Source organism: Eucyclogobius newberryi, unplaced genomic scaffold (assembly GCF_026437365.1).
Source record: "Eucyclogobius newberryi isolate DKJ021-1_F unplaced genomic scaffold, fEucNew1.0.hap1 SCAF_12, whole genome shotgun sequence".
Lineage (NCBI taxonomy): Eukaryota > Metazoa > Chordata > Actinopteri > Gobiiformes > Gobiidae > Eucyclogobius > Eucyclogobius newberryi.
Genome location: NW_027315746.1, coordinates 15,693,062 through 15,708,803, shown reverse-complemented (window position 1 = coordinate 15,708,803; position 15,742 = coordinate 15,693,062). Strand labels below are relative to the sequence as shown.

Here is a 15,742-nt window from a genome sequence, read left to right as displayed (position 1 = left end):
ACCGTTACCCTACATTTACTCCTCAGCTACAAAATAGTGGTTATAACGAAGGAGAAGTTTTTCAAAACGTGCATCTGAAAGTTTATTTCTCTTTGGCGTGAGGACAAGACTCCCTATTTGCACAATACGCAGGATTCAAAGTGTTTGCTGCTGCGACTCTTTCTCCCTCTCCACGGCTGAGAAACAAACCTGGCTCTGGGATTGCGTGCAGAAAACTAACACGTTACATTCCTTGTTACTGTAAAAAAGTATTTTGAGTACTCTAATGCGTTACCCTCAACTCTACTAAAGGCTCAGCATTAATGTTAAGGCAGAGGAAAGGGTGTTCCACAGAGTGTGCATTCTTTTGTAAGTCTCTTTACAAGAATTGAATTTAGATGAATTGCTTCTCTCCGTGAAGAAGCTTTGCCTAGAATGTTTCACTGAACGGCAAATCAAAGGTCAGATCTGTGGAGAGGCGAGAACGTTTATCAAGGTATTTCTTTTAACAATAAACACACTTGAATTAATGCAAGATAGATAACATTAGATAGATAACAAGGGTGAAACATTCACGCAATAACATCTCCATGGAGATAAATGGCGGAATGCGTTTCTATGTCTGAATTGTCCACTTAGGACAGTAGAGACATTTTTAGATCGTACCAATCTCCACATACCAAACGCTATTACGAATCATTGTAAAATGCTAAAATAAACTATTAATATGCTGTCATAGACTCTTAGTGCATTGCCTACTATACATGGCTGTTTGCTTAACCGAGTGTTGTTTGCCTTGCAGCCTTTTGGAGGAGACGACTGGTGCGACACGATCAACAACCGCGCTTACTGCCAATACGACGGAGGGGACTGCTGCCCGTCCACGCTCTCCAGCAAGAAGGTACGCCATTAGAACCCACTTATCCACTCACGTCTAAACTTAAACAGGGCTAAACGTCTGTTGGCTTGCACTTCACACTGAGCGGAGGGGCTGGATGCTGCTGCGAGATCCTTCCTGTTTACAGTAGTAGAAGTCGGTCTCTGGTGCGGCTGCAGCGGTGCTACACAGGAGACCAGCTCTAAACAAACAAACAGAAATCCCTGCTCCTTTCCTCTGGCTGCTGTTAACGACTGGGCCCTCGTCTCTACTTAAAACAACACAGGAGACTTGTGCCCTCCAGCTTTCCACTCAAATTGTAAATAAGCAGATTTTCACCACCCGACCGCCGCACACTTTCAGCTCGCTCATGTTTTGGATTTGCTCTGCTGCTCCGAACTTGATACAGTGAAGTAGCAGCGACACGGAAACACCTTTTATTATTAAGACTGGAGAAGCAAATAGACTATGTTTTAGTTTGTAGATGCTTGTATTTAACTGACACGACCTGTTATATAATACTAAATTATATAATATCTACATTGTTGAACCTCACGTGAATCAGTTTACAAAGCAGAACACAAGGTACGAGCTATGACCATTTTTGCTTCAGTTAATAATTCATATTGTTCAAAAGCATCTGTTTAATTGTGTAATTATATTTTTCACCTCAAATCTAATTTAAGTACAGCAGTTATGACATACGCCCAAGCTTTTTACATGGGCTCAACATTATAGTATATAAGAAAACACTTTTATTAGCCTTTTCATTTAAAGTATTTCCAACAACAATGCACATGTCTGTTTTGAACAAAATTGAGATGTTAGTTCTTAGAGCCCTCATTAGCCAAAAATACCAGGTCATATTTGTAGGTTTTACAGTTCAATCTTTAATACGCAAGTGTCTAACAAGCTCTGTGTGGTCGGCTTATTTGTGGTTGTTGAAAGTTGCAGTCGTATCATGTTGCCCTGATTACTGTTTGTGATTGCTGTATATTTTTGATGGATGAGAGGAACGAGATGAATAATAAGTAGAAAGCAGGGGTCAGAGCCTCTGGACAAACAGTTCACTGGAGCGTTTTCAGAGCACTTCAACCCAAAGTGGACATAAAAGCATCCGAGCAGAAACAAACCGGTTGCACTTTTAAAGAAAACTTGACAAAAGTGAAATTCTTTCTGAACGGCGCGTCAACTATGTAAATATTTTGATCATGATTGTTTTGACCATGAAAGTGCATAATGACCGCCACCTGCTTGTTTCCATGGAGATGATCTGACTTGGAATATTCTATAGTATGGAATTATGCGCTTAGTACAACACTTGGATTCTAATTGTGTGCAATCTCGCCTCTCCACAGATCTGACCTGTAACTTAACCTTCTTGTCTGTAAAACATCTCAGAAACATTTTATCATGCACTATGATTTCAGTGCCTAATCTTTGTTTAAAATAAAATATGTAGAGTCCAGTCGAATTAAGAAGGCCAGAACTGATGGTTGAATTTGGTGATTTTTTTTGGGTGCACGATGGCAGAGCCTCCCAAGGAGATCGTGGGTTTGAACAACATCACATGATCTCTCTGGGTGTGGTCTGCATGTTCTCCCCGTGTTACCGTGGGTTCTCTCCGGCTTCCTCCCACCATCCAAAGACATGAATGCGTTAGACAAAATTATGACAAAATTGGCAACTCTAAATTGAGTGAATGTTTGTCTGTGTCTCTGTCTCTGTGGTAACCCTGCGACGAGCTGGCCCCTGTCCAGAGTGTACCCCGCCTAAGGCCCAAAGATACTGGGATAGGCTCCAGTCATCCGCGAGCCCTAACAGAACAAGCGCTTGAAAATGAATGGATATTTAAATGTGAAAATCCTTGTCATCCCGACTAGTTTAGTTCAATAGTTCAATCGTTTGACATAATCGACTTAACAGGAAATGGAAGATGGAAGAAATTATTAAAGCGACATAATTCTAAGAATCTGAATTACTTTTATTTCTCCCCAAGGAGAAATGATTTAAGAAAGGGCCAAAGGTACTACCACTACTAATCAGGGCGCAGATGGACAGCCTCGCTTCATTAGTCCACCCCACATTTTTTCACAATGACTAAAGTACATTACAAATGTAAAGCATATTATTATTATTTAGAGCTGAGAAGAAAAAATAATTGGTTCATGAGAGATGACGGAGGCGGGATTCAATTATTTGCCAACACAAAGACAAATGATGTGTCTTTCTCAGCCATTTATGAGAGCACAATCTTTATTTCATTTGTCGAAATTTGGCTTCATTTCTAACCAGCAAAAGGCCAAACCAGTAAAATAAGGGTAATGTTACAGGAGAGTTTTGTTTTTTATCACTTCTATTTCTTTTCAAAAATGTTGCCATAAACAGGCAGTTAATTCTAATGCTTTTTGGGCGAGCCAACAACTTGGCTGCATGGTGTCAGTTCTGTGTAGTAAAACCAACCCCTGCTGGTGTGCCGTGATAAATGACATTAGAATGAAGAGTCAAATACCTAAATCTTATTTTATTATTAGACAGGACAGTTGAGTGAGAAATGGGGGAAGAGAGAGAAGGGAAGACATGCAGTAAACTGTCAGAGTTGGGATTCAAACTCACGACACTGCGGCCGGCTGCACTTGGAGCCTGGCATGTGTGCTGTGCCTTAACCACTCCACCACCGGGCAGCACCTAAACATTACTTTTATCTCTCAATCTGTTAATGTACACAAACACAAATTTATAAATTATATTATATATTATATTATTATAAATTTAGACAATTCATTCATTTTTCATTCATTTTATTTATTCAACAGGGAAAACCCAGTGTTCTCTTTTTCATGGATACCCCGTTAAAACACAAAATAAACAACAAACACAATATACTAAAACACAAATAAAACATTCAATAGAATTAACTAAAACATAAAAACAAATTTATACATACAAGATGAGATCAAATTATATAAGGTAGTCCTTAACCAGTGCTTTAAAATCAGTGCTTTAAAATCATTAAATGGCATAAAATAATTTGATTTAAAAAGTCTCTGTGTTTTGTTCCACAGGAGCAAAGTTCTGGAAAACCTTTTTTCCTGTCTTTGTGTTGATACGATGAGATTGTAAGATAAAAATGTCCTGAGACCTCAAACTGTGAATACCTGAACTGATGTGCAATAAACTTGATAAATAATCAGGCAAATTGCCAACTAGAGCCTTCTACACAAACAAAAGGCAGTGCTGTTCTCTTCTTGCATCCAATGATTGCCATTCTACTTTAGAATAAAACTGACAGTGGTGAGTTCTGTTTCCTTCTCCTGTGATGAACCTCAGAGCTGAATGATAAACTGAGTCCAGAGGTTTTAACACTATTGCTGTAGAATGCATATATATATAATATCACCATCATCTAGAACTGAAAGAAAATAGCCTGGATTAACTGTACAATTAAGAGGAAAACACATTTTATTTCTAAAGAAAAATCTTATCTGGCTTAAAGATTATTTGTCAGCTCATGTATGTGTTTGATCCAGATGCCCAAGTATTTGTAATGGGGAACTTGTTCAATCATATTACCATCAAGCGTAAGAATAGAGATAGTGTCTTTGAGCATACATTTTGTTCTCCTTGTAATCCTGACTGGTATCTCAAGAGGTCCATGAGTATCTGAATTCACCGCACCATTGACTGCTGCAGATGATTGTCCATTTATGGAATTTGCTTGGCACCACAGTTTCATCGAAGCCAAACATGCAATTGTCTGAGGCGAGCAGTGGACCTGAAATTCCAGTGCTTTTCCAGTGCTTTCTACAGTGTTGATCAAATAAAGTCCTCTTTAAGTTTCTCTGATTGCTGTAGTTTTAAATCGTTTGTGCCACAGTTCTGCTTGTGTCAAAAAAAAAAGTAATCCAGAAAGGGTCACAATCTTGCACCTCCAATACTAGTCGTGCCTCTTCCACAGTGTCTACTCATCTGTACATCTTTCTTATCTCTTTTCTTTCTTCTCCCGACCAAAGGAGTCATGTTTACATTTCTTGCAGCAGACTGCGGGGCACTGGAGTTTATTTTGCAGCCTGTGGTGATGGCTCTCTTCCTAGCCCAGCGCTGGCAGCCTCTTGTTGTTGATTCTTAACATGTGTTCATCCGTTCACCTCTGCAGTGGTGCGTTCCTCTGTCTTCCCCCTCAAGACCCTCAAGGTTTCTCTCCATTGAAAAGGCCACGTCGAACCATTTGACATCATGCGCTTTATCGGCCTCCGGGGGGCTGTTGGACCGCGCTTTGGAACTGTGAGGAAATACAAGTCTTCGAAGAGCATGCTTGAGTTACTAAGCGGCACTTAGCTTTCAGCACTCAGAGGACTGGTGGGGGCAATGTTGTCCAGTAGCCGCCAGGTCACTTCAAGTAAATTTGTTTTTGATTCTCTGTTTTTGCCATTCAAGACCCCGCTCCAGCCGTCAGCACCAAACTCATAAATCTTCCTCTTGATCTCAGCACTTGAAGCCAGAACTGTACATACGCCTTTGCCCAAAACACTACTTTTATGCATCTGCCATCTCATTATTCATAAAATGACCCATTGTAGCTGCTTTACCTTAATATTAAGTCGAAAGTATGTTGACGTGAAAGTTTGAGGTCTCGTCCCTGGAAACGTCCTTTAAATTGATGATCAAAGTGTTGGATTTCTGAATGATATTTTAGGTACTGTATATTTTCTTAGAATGTTGCTGTTGTATTTTTATTTAGATCCAAACTCTATTGATTTAGACTCATCTTGCCAAGCCAGTAGGAAGGAGTGATTATTGAACCGATACTGATCAACTGATCATAATAATGATGTCTTTCAAGTAGGGATGTCACAATATCAAATTTTAGAATTATAAATATTGTGAGAAAAACACAACAATTTAATGATTCACAATTATTGAGACTGTGACCAAACAGTGAAATCTTTGATTTCACTGTTATATTGCCCACCCACAGCGGTAGACTGACCAAAATTATTTTACCAATCCGCCCTTTAAACTCATTCCTACAAAGGTACCATAGGGGAAGTGTCTTGCCAAGCAACACAAGGACAACATGCAGATCTTTGAGTTGGTGGAAGCCACTTGAGCCACTCAATACACAAAATACATAATGGTTCTTTGGACGTAAATATTTATATCATTAAGAGAAATGTCACTACTGTTTCAAACACCAACATTGAAGAGTTCTTTTAAGGCTAACAGGACACACATTCAAATGTCCTTGTGTTATATCCAGGGCTGATTGCTGTGTTGTTCACCACAGGTCATCCAGTTCGGAGCGGACTGTAATCAGGACGAGTGCACTTGTCGAGACCCAGACGCCGAGGAGAACAGGAGCCAGGCCAAGCACTCGCAGGGGGGCCGCACTAACGGGGGCATGTGACGAGACAAAAACAAACAAACAAATACACTAACAACATATCAGATTTGTACAGCTCCAAAGACAGAATGGCATGTAGCAAAAATGATGGGGAAAGACTTATTCAAGTTTGGTGCACTGTCTGACAGGTCCTGCTTCAGTAAATTATCATAAGAGGTTTTATCTTGTCCAAATCATTTCTCAGTTTTGAACTACAGAGGTGGATCCAAAACAACAATGTCAAAAGAAAAAAAAAATAATGCTACTATGTTTTAATCTAATTTTAAACATAAAATGGCCTTTTTACTACCTCTGTTGACAAGTAGATAGCACTAGTGATTGCTGTAAAATTTGTCACGGTACAAAGTCATAAAAGATAAAGCAATTTCCAAAATCTTTTTGTAGGTTACATTTTGTTTTTATTTCTGAGCAAAACTGTTAAAAGATATTTATTCGTTTATTTTCATCTGTACTTGTAATTGAGTCCTTCCACCTCAATATTACATAACTAATTTTCCCTCCAGGAGACGGTGGCTGCGAATAATTCAATTTTAGGAGACAAATCTTGACACTTGGTTTGTGTGCTATTTAAAGAAACACATTGCAGTGAATTTGAATGTAACTTATGTGACTCAAAGACATATTCAAGATGAAGAAATGAAAAGGACCTGGCAGTGCCTGAAAAACCAAACACAAATCAAATGATTATGAAGGAAATAAGTCACTTCTCACTGAAAAACAAGTGACTGGCGTTTGGACATTTTAAATATCACAAATATTACCTCATGAAGCTAGTAATTATGCTCATATAGGTTCAACTGTACAGCGTTCTCAATAGTAGCTTTTAGTCTAGCCGAAAATATCTAGATGAAGGTGTATACGTAACATAAAAATGTGTCTTGTTCACATATCACGGTTTGTCATTGCCTTTTTCGTGTTTGTATTAAGAGGATGTGCACTCTCATTTGTCATAATAAAAGCACTTCTGAATGCATTTGGCAGCGATAAAGGCTGAGGTGCAGGTGAGCTCTGGAGAAGGAGTGAATCTACACAGAGTCATCACATCACAACTTATCTGATGATGTATGTACTATTTAACACAATAAAAGGTATATAAAAAGCTGCTTTCTACCAGTCCTTACAATGCATAGTTAACTGTCCTGTTTGTCGAATTACTGTTTGTGTTATTATTTGAATATGGCTGCTGGGTTTTGTACATGTATAAATGATGTAATTAAATAAAATCCAAGTACCAACACCGAATACATACATTTGTTCTGATTTTCTCACCATGAAATGAGTTATACGCACGTTCAAAAGGGGGGATGGTGGTTCTGCTGCTGCGGTAGAGATTCAATAGTGCGCATGAAGTACATCCAAATGACCAAATTCACCAATATATTTTTATTTTAGAAGTGAAAAAGCCACTAACGGTCAGATACATGAAAGACTTGTTTGTCATGCAATGCAACAGCTGAAATGTGCAACCCAGAAACTTTCATTTGTCAACTTCTAAAATGGATTGCTCATTATTTTGTTGCTTCTAACGGTTATTACAACAGAGAACTACAACTAGAATTGGTACAATATTATCATTGTGTAAGCATACAGTATTAAACACATTTATGTACAAGAGTAAACACTGTAATACAATGTGATGCCTTTGCTGTCTATACAAAATCTACAAGCATGACATTTTAGTTTACAGATCACTGCTAAACAGAACAATAAATGATGTATCCCTTTTCATTGTTTTCATTGGCATTATAAGGATAAAAAAAGAATTGAACAAACTCACATGAAATGATCACACAGAAGCTGTATTCAAAGGGAAAAGCTGGATGTCCGTAAACTTGAATACTGTTAGCATAATTAGCTAATTACTTGAATGTATACATGAAAAACATTGAATACTACATTCAATAAATTGTATTAGTAAAATTATTATTTACATAATGTTTAAAGTATACAACTAATGTCTCTATTTTTCCTTGTTCAGGTTATTGAGTTAACTTGAGCTAATGTAATAGTTACCCTCATCAGACCTTTTGATATCATTTAATCAAATGTACAGTAAAACAATGAATGAAGCTAAAAGTGCATGTTTTTAAAAAGTATTTCTACACTACAGCGGTAAATAGAGGAGTGAAGTCGCCTTGTTCAGTTACTGCATGTAAAAATGCACACCAGAGCAAAATAAAATGAGCTTTTCATCTATGACACATTCCTTTACGTGGCTGGCACTTCAAACAATGCTGTTTTTAAATTGTTTGTTGGTGATGTTTGCAAGGATAGATAAATCAAAATGGGACTTTTCACTCAAAGTACCACCAAAGATAAGATTAGGCTGTTTGAGAACCACCAGATCTTAACCGGGTCTATAAGAGGACTATCCCAGGGTTAATTTAGGGCTGAAATAAATTAGTACTAAAGCCAAGGTTTAGTATTTACCAACTAGTAAATTAACTCAAAGAAGAGCAAAAAAGTAGATACAATTTACTCAAAAAAGTCAGTGATTCTTAATTATGAATCAGTCAAATAACTTTCCTGCGGGGCAATATAAAGGGTTAACTATAAGGCGGGAGCCCTAAGTAGAAACCTTCTTGAGGGCCAATCAATCAGTAAAATATACTGTAATGCATTTGATATGAGATTGGGCCCCAGGTCCCTTTGAACAGAAAAGGTTGGCCCTAAACTCTGCTCTAAGTTAGACTAGAACTGAAGAGGACCTTGAGTAACACCAATGGTACCACAGTTGGAGAAACACAGCGTGTTACTTTACTAAAATGAGGTTAAACCAAAAGGGATTGGGCAGGACCTCTGTATCATTAGAATAACCTGCAAACTCTGGTCGTCTAGTGAAATGCTTTGTACTGAGCAGTAAACTAGTGCAATTTGAAACATTCAAAACTGATTCCCCCCCTCATGTTCAAACTCTACTTTTCACTGCTAATTGTAATATGAATGTTTATATTTTGTGTTCGAATGAGAGTCTTCCCCTTTCCACCCTTACACACCTCTTGGTTTTATTGTGTGTAAACAGAGTGTACACCTAGATCTCTTTGGGCTCGCCGTAGTCGTTGTACATGACTGTGAGCGTCTGTTCATCGCAGGCCTTATGCACGTCTTGGCCCATGTTGGACCACTTAAGCCCAAACGCCTTGCTGTCCGTGTAGCGGCAGGACAGAAACTTCAGAGACATCCTCCGTAGGCCGATCTTAGGCTCCTGCAGCAGCCCCTTACACCAGGGAGAGAGCTCGTTGAGCTGGGACAGGATCAAGCCCGCTTTCCTGAGGAGATGAAGAGAGTCAAGAGATTACTGAGGCCACACTGAAAAGCTTTGAACATGTAAGGCTGAGTTTACAGGCCTACACAGTGTGGAATGTTCATAAGTGGTTCACAAATATCATCCGTGCTAGAATTAAGCCCTGATGAATCACAAGGGTTGTATTAAGAAGGGCATTTAGTGTAACATGTTAAAGATGATTCAAGTATGACTGACCTGATGATGAGCACATGAGTACTAAAGACCACGAGTACATGAATGACCCTGATTTTTGCCTGTCAATTCGAAAAAACAAGTCAAACAAAATATTTTGGGCATACTGTATCACCACTGCAGACATGGCAGATGATGATGATATAGGCAGTGAAGTGTTGTTATGCTCAGGCAGATGTTTGTCACTCACAATTATAAGATGCAGGGCAATTCAAAATCAGTCCAAGATGTGGAAAAACTGGTATGGCTATATATGATAACTACAACTGTACCACTTTATTGTTGTCCTTGTGTTTGTCTATTTTCAAAATGGACATTGAGACCGGGATAAAAGTTGAATATGTTGTTCTTATACAATGAGCATACACTTTTCTTTTACTCGAGTGAACATTTTGTGTTGGTAAAATGCATTTTTTTCAAGATGATCCAATCATTTATGAGGACGACAGTCGCAAAACACTGCCGTCTTATCCAAACAAAACTAAAAATTAACAAAAAGAAAGTCGCTCATTTGTCACTCGAGTAAAAATATAAAAGATGGAGTGTTTTTTTTTAACTGTGCCTGCTTTTCTTTCAAATATGGATTGTGGAGTAATACAAATATTAGTAAAGGGCACTGGAGCTGTCTGCCTGTCTGGGGAGAGCATGCCAAGTAAGGTGCACAGTTACGGCCACATTCCTGCTTTGACCCAAAACACACAATGCCCAAATGAATGACACATCTTTGGGATGAAAAATTGTTTTAATTAGAGTATTTCATGAACGCTTTTTAAACCAAACCATTCTAGTTGAAGAATCGCCACGCGTTGCGACAGTATAGTAACTGTCTATAGTAACAGTATAATAAGTAATACAGTCTGTAAAGGCCATGTAGCTGATGTTTGCTAAGCATTTGTTTAAAGTGGAAGGGATGGCAGATTTCATTCATTCCAGTCACAGCGTCTCATCGTTCAGCCAAAACCCGTTGCGAATACAGCAAGCTGCCCCCGGGTCCTGCCAAACCACAAGTCTGCCGGAGCGTCACTGTAAAGCCACAACACGCTATACTGATGAACTGATGACACATGGGAGCACCCGGGCTACAACTCGATATGTGCAAGTTAAGAGGAAATTAACAACCGCACAAGTGGAGTGGACAAAGAGCGTTTATTTGTTCATGTTGTGACCCAGGCTTCGGATTTTCCCCATAAGCCGCTCGCGAAAAATGACATCACAGGCGCAGGCGCGACTATTGGTTTCATAAGACATGGGCTTAATACAATTTACAAGCAAAATGTTAAGGTTGAGCCTGCAGTGAATTCAGCACTTCTATGACAGGCGTGACCTTTACCTCGGTGGAAAAAAGGAAAGAGGGCATCAGAAAAAGCAGGTCACAGATGGATCGAGAGTGGTTTTATAAGGCTACAACGAGACTTTAAGATTAGTGTCCATGAGAACGAGACAAGACTAAATGTCCACATATACATCATAATAAAAAACGGTGCGATCCATTTCACAATTTTGGCCTCACAATTCTTGATTTATTTAATTTAATATGTTTGTTACACTGCTTTTTGAAACTACAGAGGTTCAAATCACCAGCGTTAACTTTTTTTTTCCCTTTATGTGTGCACAGGCATCATCCCTTGTGAATACACTTGAAGATTTTTGTCATCATTAGTGTCATCTATCTATCGAACGAAGCACACATTTCCAACTTAAAACTTAATTCAGATTCAAATAATGTTGAATATATCACAAAAGTACCTGAGCAAGTCCAGAGGTAAGACAAGGTTAACGTCATGCAATTAGTGCTGATTTAGTGGTGGGTGTTATACAGAGTCTTGAACATATAATACAAATATTCTTGCTGACGTGATGTCTGGACAAGGCCCTCGAGTGCAGTGAGTAATATGTGCTATCCTTGTTTGACACTAATTGAAGCATGCACACGCCATTAAAACAAAAGATGAAGTGAAAGGTAACGATGGTGATACAAGGTTTAAGCAGGGCCGGACCACTTCCTCTGCTGTTCTAAGATAAACCATTTCACGTCTTCTGATAAATGGTGTTTTTTTATGGCAGAGGATTAGACTGTGAGCCATTAAAGACCAGTTTTCCTGTTTTGAACATTGAGTCAAACAAGGTACCTTGCAAATGTACACACATTGTAGACAAATCTGACCTTCCATCACTGCTTGTAGCAATTACTCTGGATAGCACCTCAATTGCTTTTGGACAGAGAGCTTATTTTGAATTGGACATGTTCTGTACATATAGTTCCTAGCAGCAGTGAAACAAAACACACAACACGTCTGGTATGTTTCCTGCCCGCGAAACAGAAATAATATAATGAATTATACCATATTGGTGTTGTCATAGTGTCATTCACTTCACTTTTCAAGGATCTCTTGAAACGTCAATGTTTTGCACAAAATGGTTGTGGTTAAGAGAGCTGGAATATTTATTTGGCTCAAATAAATAAAGCGCCTTTATTATTTTCGTTTTTAAAGGGAAGCAGATGAGAGATTCACGGTTTCCAGATAGCTAGAGTTGTCACTATAAATCTTTACACATGTACGAAAGTGGAAAAAGGTTTGACCCCTTACCAGCAGCCCTCAAAGAGACACTTATGAAACTTTAGTGTGGTTTTGGCTACGCACGTTCATGCCATTCAAGACATTTATTACATAGTGTGAGATCGCACAAACGCTATGGTGATAGTTCATGCCCTAGGTACTGAGGCTGAGGAATAAAGAGCTGATAAAAAGACTGTTATGCAGAAGAACAGCGAGTTTCCAAAACAACATGTACACCTGTATTTGACCCGGGCCAAAAGGATGATGTCATGAAAGCTGTATCAAAGCAAATGATCAACTTCTTCCTCTTGTTAAGCTCCTGTTGAGTCCATATCTTTCCCAGAGATCAGTTAAGACACAGAGAGGAGAAAAACATGCTTTCAATTAAATAAGACGGTTTGCAAGAAAAAAAAAAAAAACTTTTTCCAATGCACACACACAAAATCATAAAAGATGTTACGATGACATGTTTGAGCGACTGATTCTTTCAAAAGAATAAACCTAAAGATGCTCTATGTAACTTTTTAGATGGAAGGTCACAACCATGCACATCTCCATGGAAATCTTGTGGCTTTGCTGGAATGTTCCACAGTTTGGCATTAAATGTATCTATTTCGATGGAGAAAAGAAAGTCAGCCAGCAAGACACCAGAGCAGCAGTACAATCAGCTGGATACATTCAAGATAGATCTGTTTTATGCCGTTTTGTGAAACGGTCCAAGCAAAGCACAAAGACAAGCCTCCATCAGAAAAGTTACATAGTGCACCTTTAAGCACAGTTCTTGTAATGTAGTGTTTAGGTTTATGTGTAAGCAAAGACAAGGCAGATGTGTAACTGGTCAGACGGAGGGCGGATAGAGTGGTGATCTGACAGAGGTAAAGTGCTTTATTATACATACAGTTTAGGTTGTACAGCGATGGGTTTATCCATGGACGGACACAAGAACAAGTGTAGTCTCAATACTAAAATGTCCAACTACATTTAATATTACGGATGATACTTAGAGGAAAAGGCTCGATACTCAACACCAAATCAACACACACAATCTGGGAATCAAACCTCACGAGTCTTAACCACTGTGCCACTAAAATGAGCAGCTAAAAAGGCCTTTCAATTTGTAGAATGTTGTTCATCACTCTATCCCAAGGTTTTACAACACAACACAAAAAGTACTGTTAAATATTCTTGGAGCTCACCATGGCACAGCCAGTTATTTCACAGAACACGGCTTGAGAGTGATGACAAGATACTTTTTACTAGAAACTGATATCGTTTCATGTCAAAAGTGAAGTGTTTTTCTTCACTCAAGTATCACAGGAACTAATAAATCACCATTGCAGCCAGAGCTAAGGGCACTCGTGTTAGCTGTGTATATTTCTGTCTTTCTTGTGTCTATAAAAAGCCCAAAGGACAAAGCAAACAGTCTGTAATGATTATGCTGGAGATTTCCTGAGGACAAAATCCAACCATAACAATACTATTACCTCAAGTAGTTGTCTGATTGAAGGGAGGTGGGGGTCATGTAAAAACAAAACTGGAATAAAGACGCAGAAATATTTTTGGGTTGTTTGAAAAGTCCAACCAAGGACAAGGGTTTTGGTTTTAAAATGGCGAGGATAGTGTTTCAAAGTCAACAAAATAGCAACAAGTTTTAACTGACGACAAGATCTGGGCCTCTGGAGAGTTAGAAGTGTCAAGTACAGAAAATGCTTTCACCGAGTTTATGGTTTTATTCAAAAATGTCACGCAATGATGCATGAAAGAGGTCCACAAAAATGTCCCGATAACTATGCCAAATAGTCTCGTCAGTGAGATCGGATACGCTTCTAAAAACAGAACGGAATATTTTCAGCCACAAGATTGATAAAGCCTCATAGATCGGTTATATTGTTTAAATATTACTTTTGCCTTGGCTGATAGATGTTTCCAATGAGCCAAGAGTTGAACACATTATCTATATTTTGACATGCTAATGGAAATCTTGCATTTAGACCTCTCTATCCACGACAGGCGAAAAGGGAGAATTCTTTTGACTAAACTGATTCGGGGAGACGGCAGCGTGAAAGTATTAAGTCCAGTCTCATCAGTTGTGGTTTGTGGCTTGTGCGACGTCGAGACAAAACTCTGAATGCTTCTCGAAAACAATTAAATAGAAACAGGAAAAACAAAACGGTCTGATAAATAACAAAGAAGGCGTATCAGTGACAGGCCATGTCAAAATATTAAGCAAATGTTATAGAGGTGCTAGCGGTGAAACCACAATTTGCTTATTTAGTTGAGATGCGGAGGAGTCAGTGAGAAATCCGGATGCAATAATATGTCATGTTAATTCATAGTTTGCACAGAAGCCCACTTTCATTTAATATAAGGTCAGTCTACCTTACAAAGCAGGGTAAATCTTTGTAAAAATTGAGTGGACATCAGAGAAAAGACTGGAATAATAAAGGATACTCCTGTTATCGCACTCGGTCAACTCAATTAAAAGTAGTGGTACCCTGTTCTGAAAGGTAGTGAAGATAACCACTCTGCCACAACCTCCTTGATGTTGGAAGTAAACTGTGCAGCCACTAGTTTTTTTGTGTTTTCTTTACTCTTTACTTCTGTAGAAAAGGCTTCAGTTGTACTCATCTGGACATCTGGTGTTAGAAAAAACAAGACGATTCATTCTCAATCTGTGGATCTAGTCTGAGAACTCAAATATTTATCCTACTCGAGTAAGTCCTACCCACCAGCGGAACCTCCTGATATTAACCAGTCCTGTTTTTGTTTACACTGAGTTTAACCTGAAACCAATATTACTTGTTTACCATTTGACTCCTGGACGAATGAGGAATTACACAGACTCTTGAATTGCTATTTAAACTTCTCTAACCTTTTAAAACATTGGCTATAATTCACTTCTTTCAAACATTTTACCAATACTTTTTCACAACATTAGTTTAGGAACACATGTTTTATAGGCGGCACCAAACTATGCAAGTCACTTCATAGCTGACAGGAGTAAAACTTGATTGTGGGAGCAGAGGAACCAAGTTGAACCCGAGCTCTCCAAAAGACCAGGATCTTCAGTTTAAGTTGAATCCTAGCGTGTCCCTTGGGTGTCTCAGGGTCTACATTCTATAACTAGGACAACACTGACATACTAACTAAAATGCCCTTCCACTTAAAATACTATTAATAGATTAGAATATAATTTGTGTAATGCATTTGAAAAAAATAATTCATATCCATCACATTTGAGTGTCCTTGTTTTATTAAGACAATATGTGTCCTGAAGTTACCGGTTTACCTTGAATGCTTTGTATCACCAAACCAACATGCTATTACGTGTTAGTATTAATCACCCCCTAGCTTTTAATTTAGTTAAAGTGCAGTGTATTTAAGTGCATTTTAATTAGCTAACTTGAGAGTCTGCGTCTTTAGGAGCATCGAGGCTGTTCAGCATG

At 38.6% G+C, this 15,742-nt stretch overlaps 2 protein-coding genes across 4 annotated transcripts in view; one reads left to right on the top strand and one right to left on the bottom strand.

Moving 5' to 3' along the window:
- pappa2 (pappalysin 2) overlaps window positions 1-6,329 on the top strand; it is a 47,557-nt gene extending 41,228 nt beyond the window's left edge. Inside the window, exons 26-27 of the mRNA XM_072440943.1 lie at window positions 782-880; window positions 6,144-6,329. Of these exons, the coding sequence (XP_072297044.1) occupies window positions 782-880; window positions 6,144-6,263 (219 nt within the window). The 3' untranslated portion in view covers window positions 6,264-6,329. The remainder of the gene's footprint in view (window positions 1-781; window positions 881-6,143) is intronic.
- Window positions 6,330-7,623: 1,294 nt separating this feature from the next.
- astn1 (astrotactin 1) overlaps window positions 7,624-15,742 on the bottom strand; it is a 371,670-nt gene continuing 363,551 nt past the window's right edge. For all 3 annotated transcript variants that reach the window (XM_072440945.1, XM_072440947.1, XM_072440948.1), the window contains one exon: window positions 7,624-9,529. In XM_072440945.1, coding sequence (XP_072297046.1) covers window positions 9,292-9,529 — 238 coding nt within the window. In that variant the 3' untranslated portion in view covers window positions 7,624-9,291. The remainder of the gene's footprint in view (window positions 9,530-15,742) is intronic.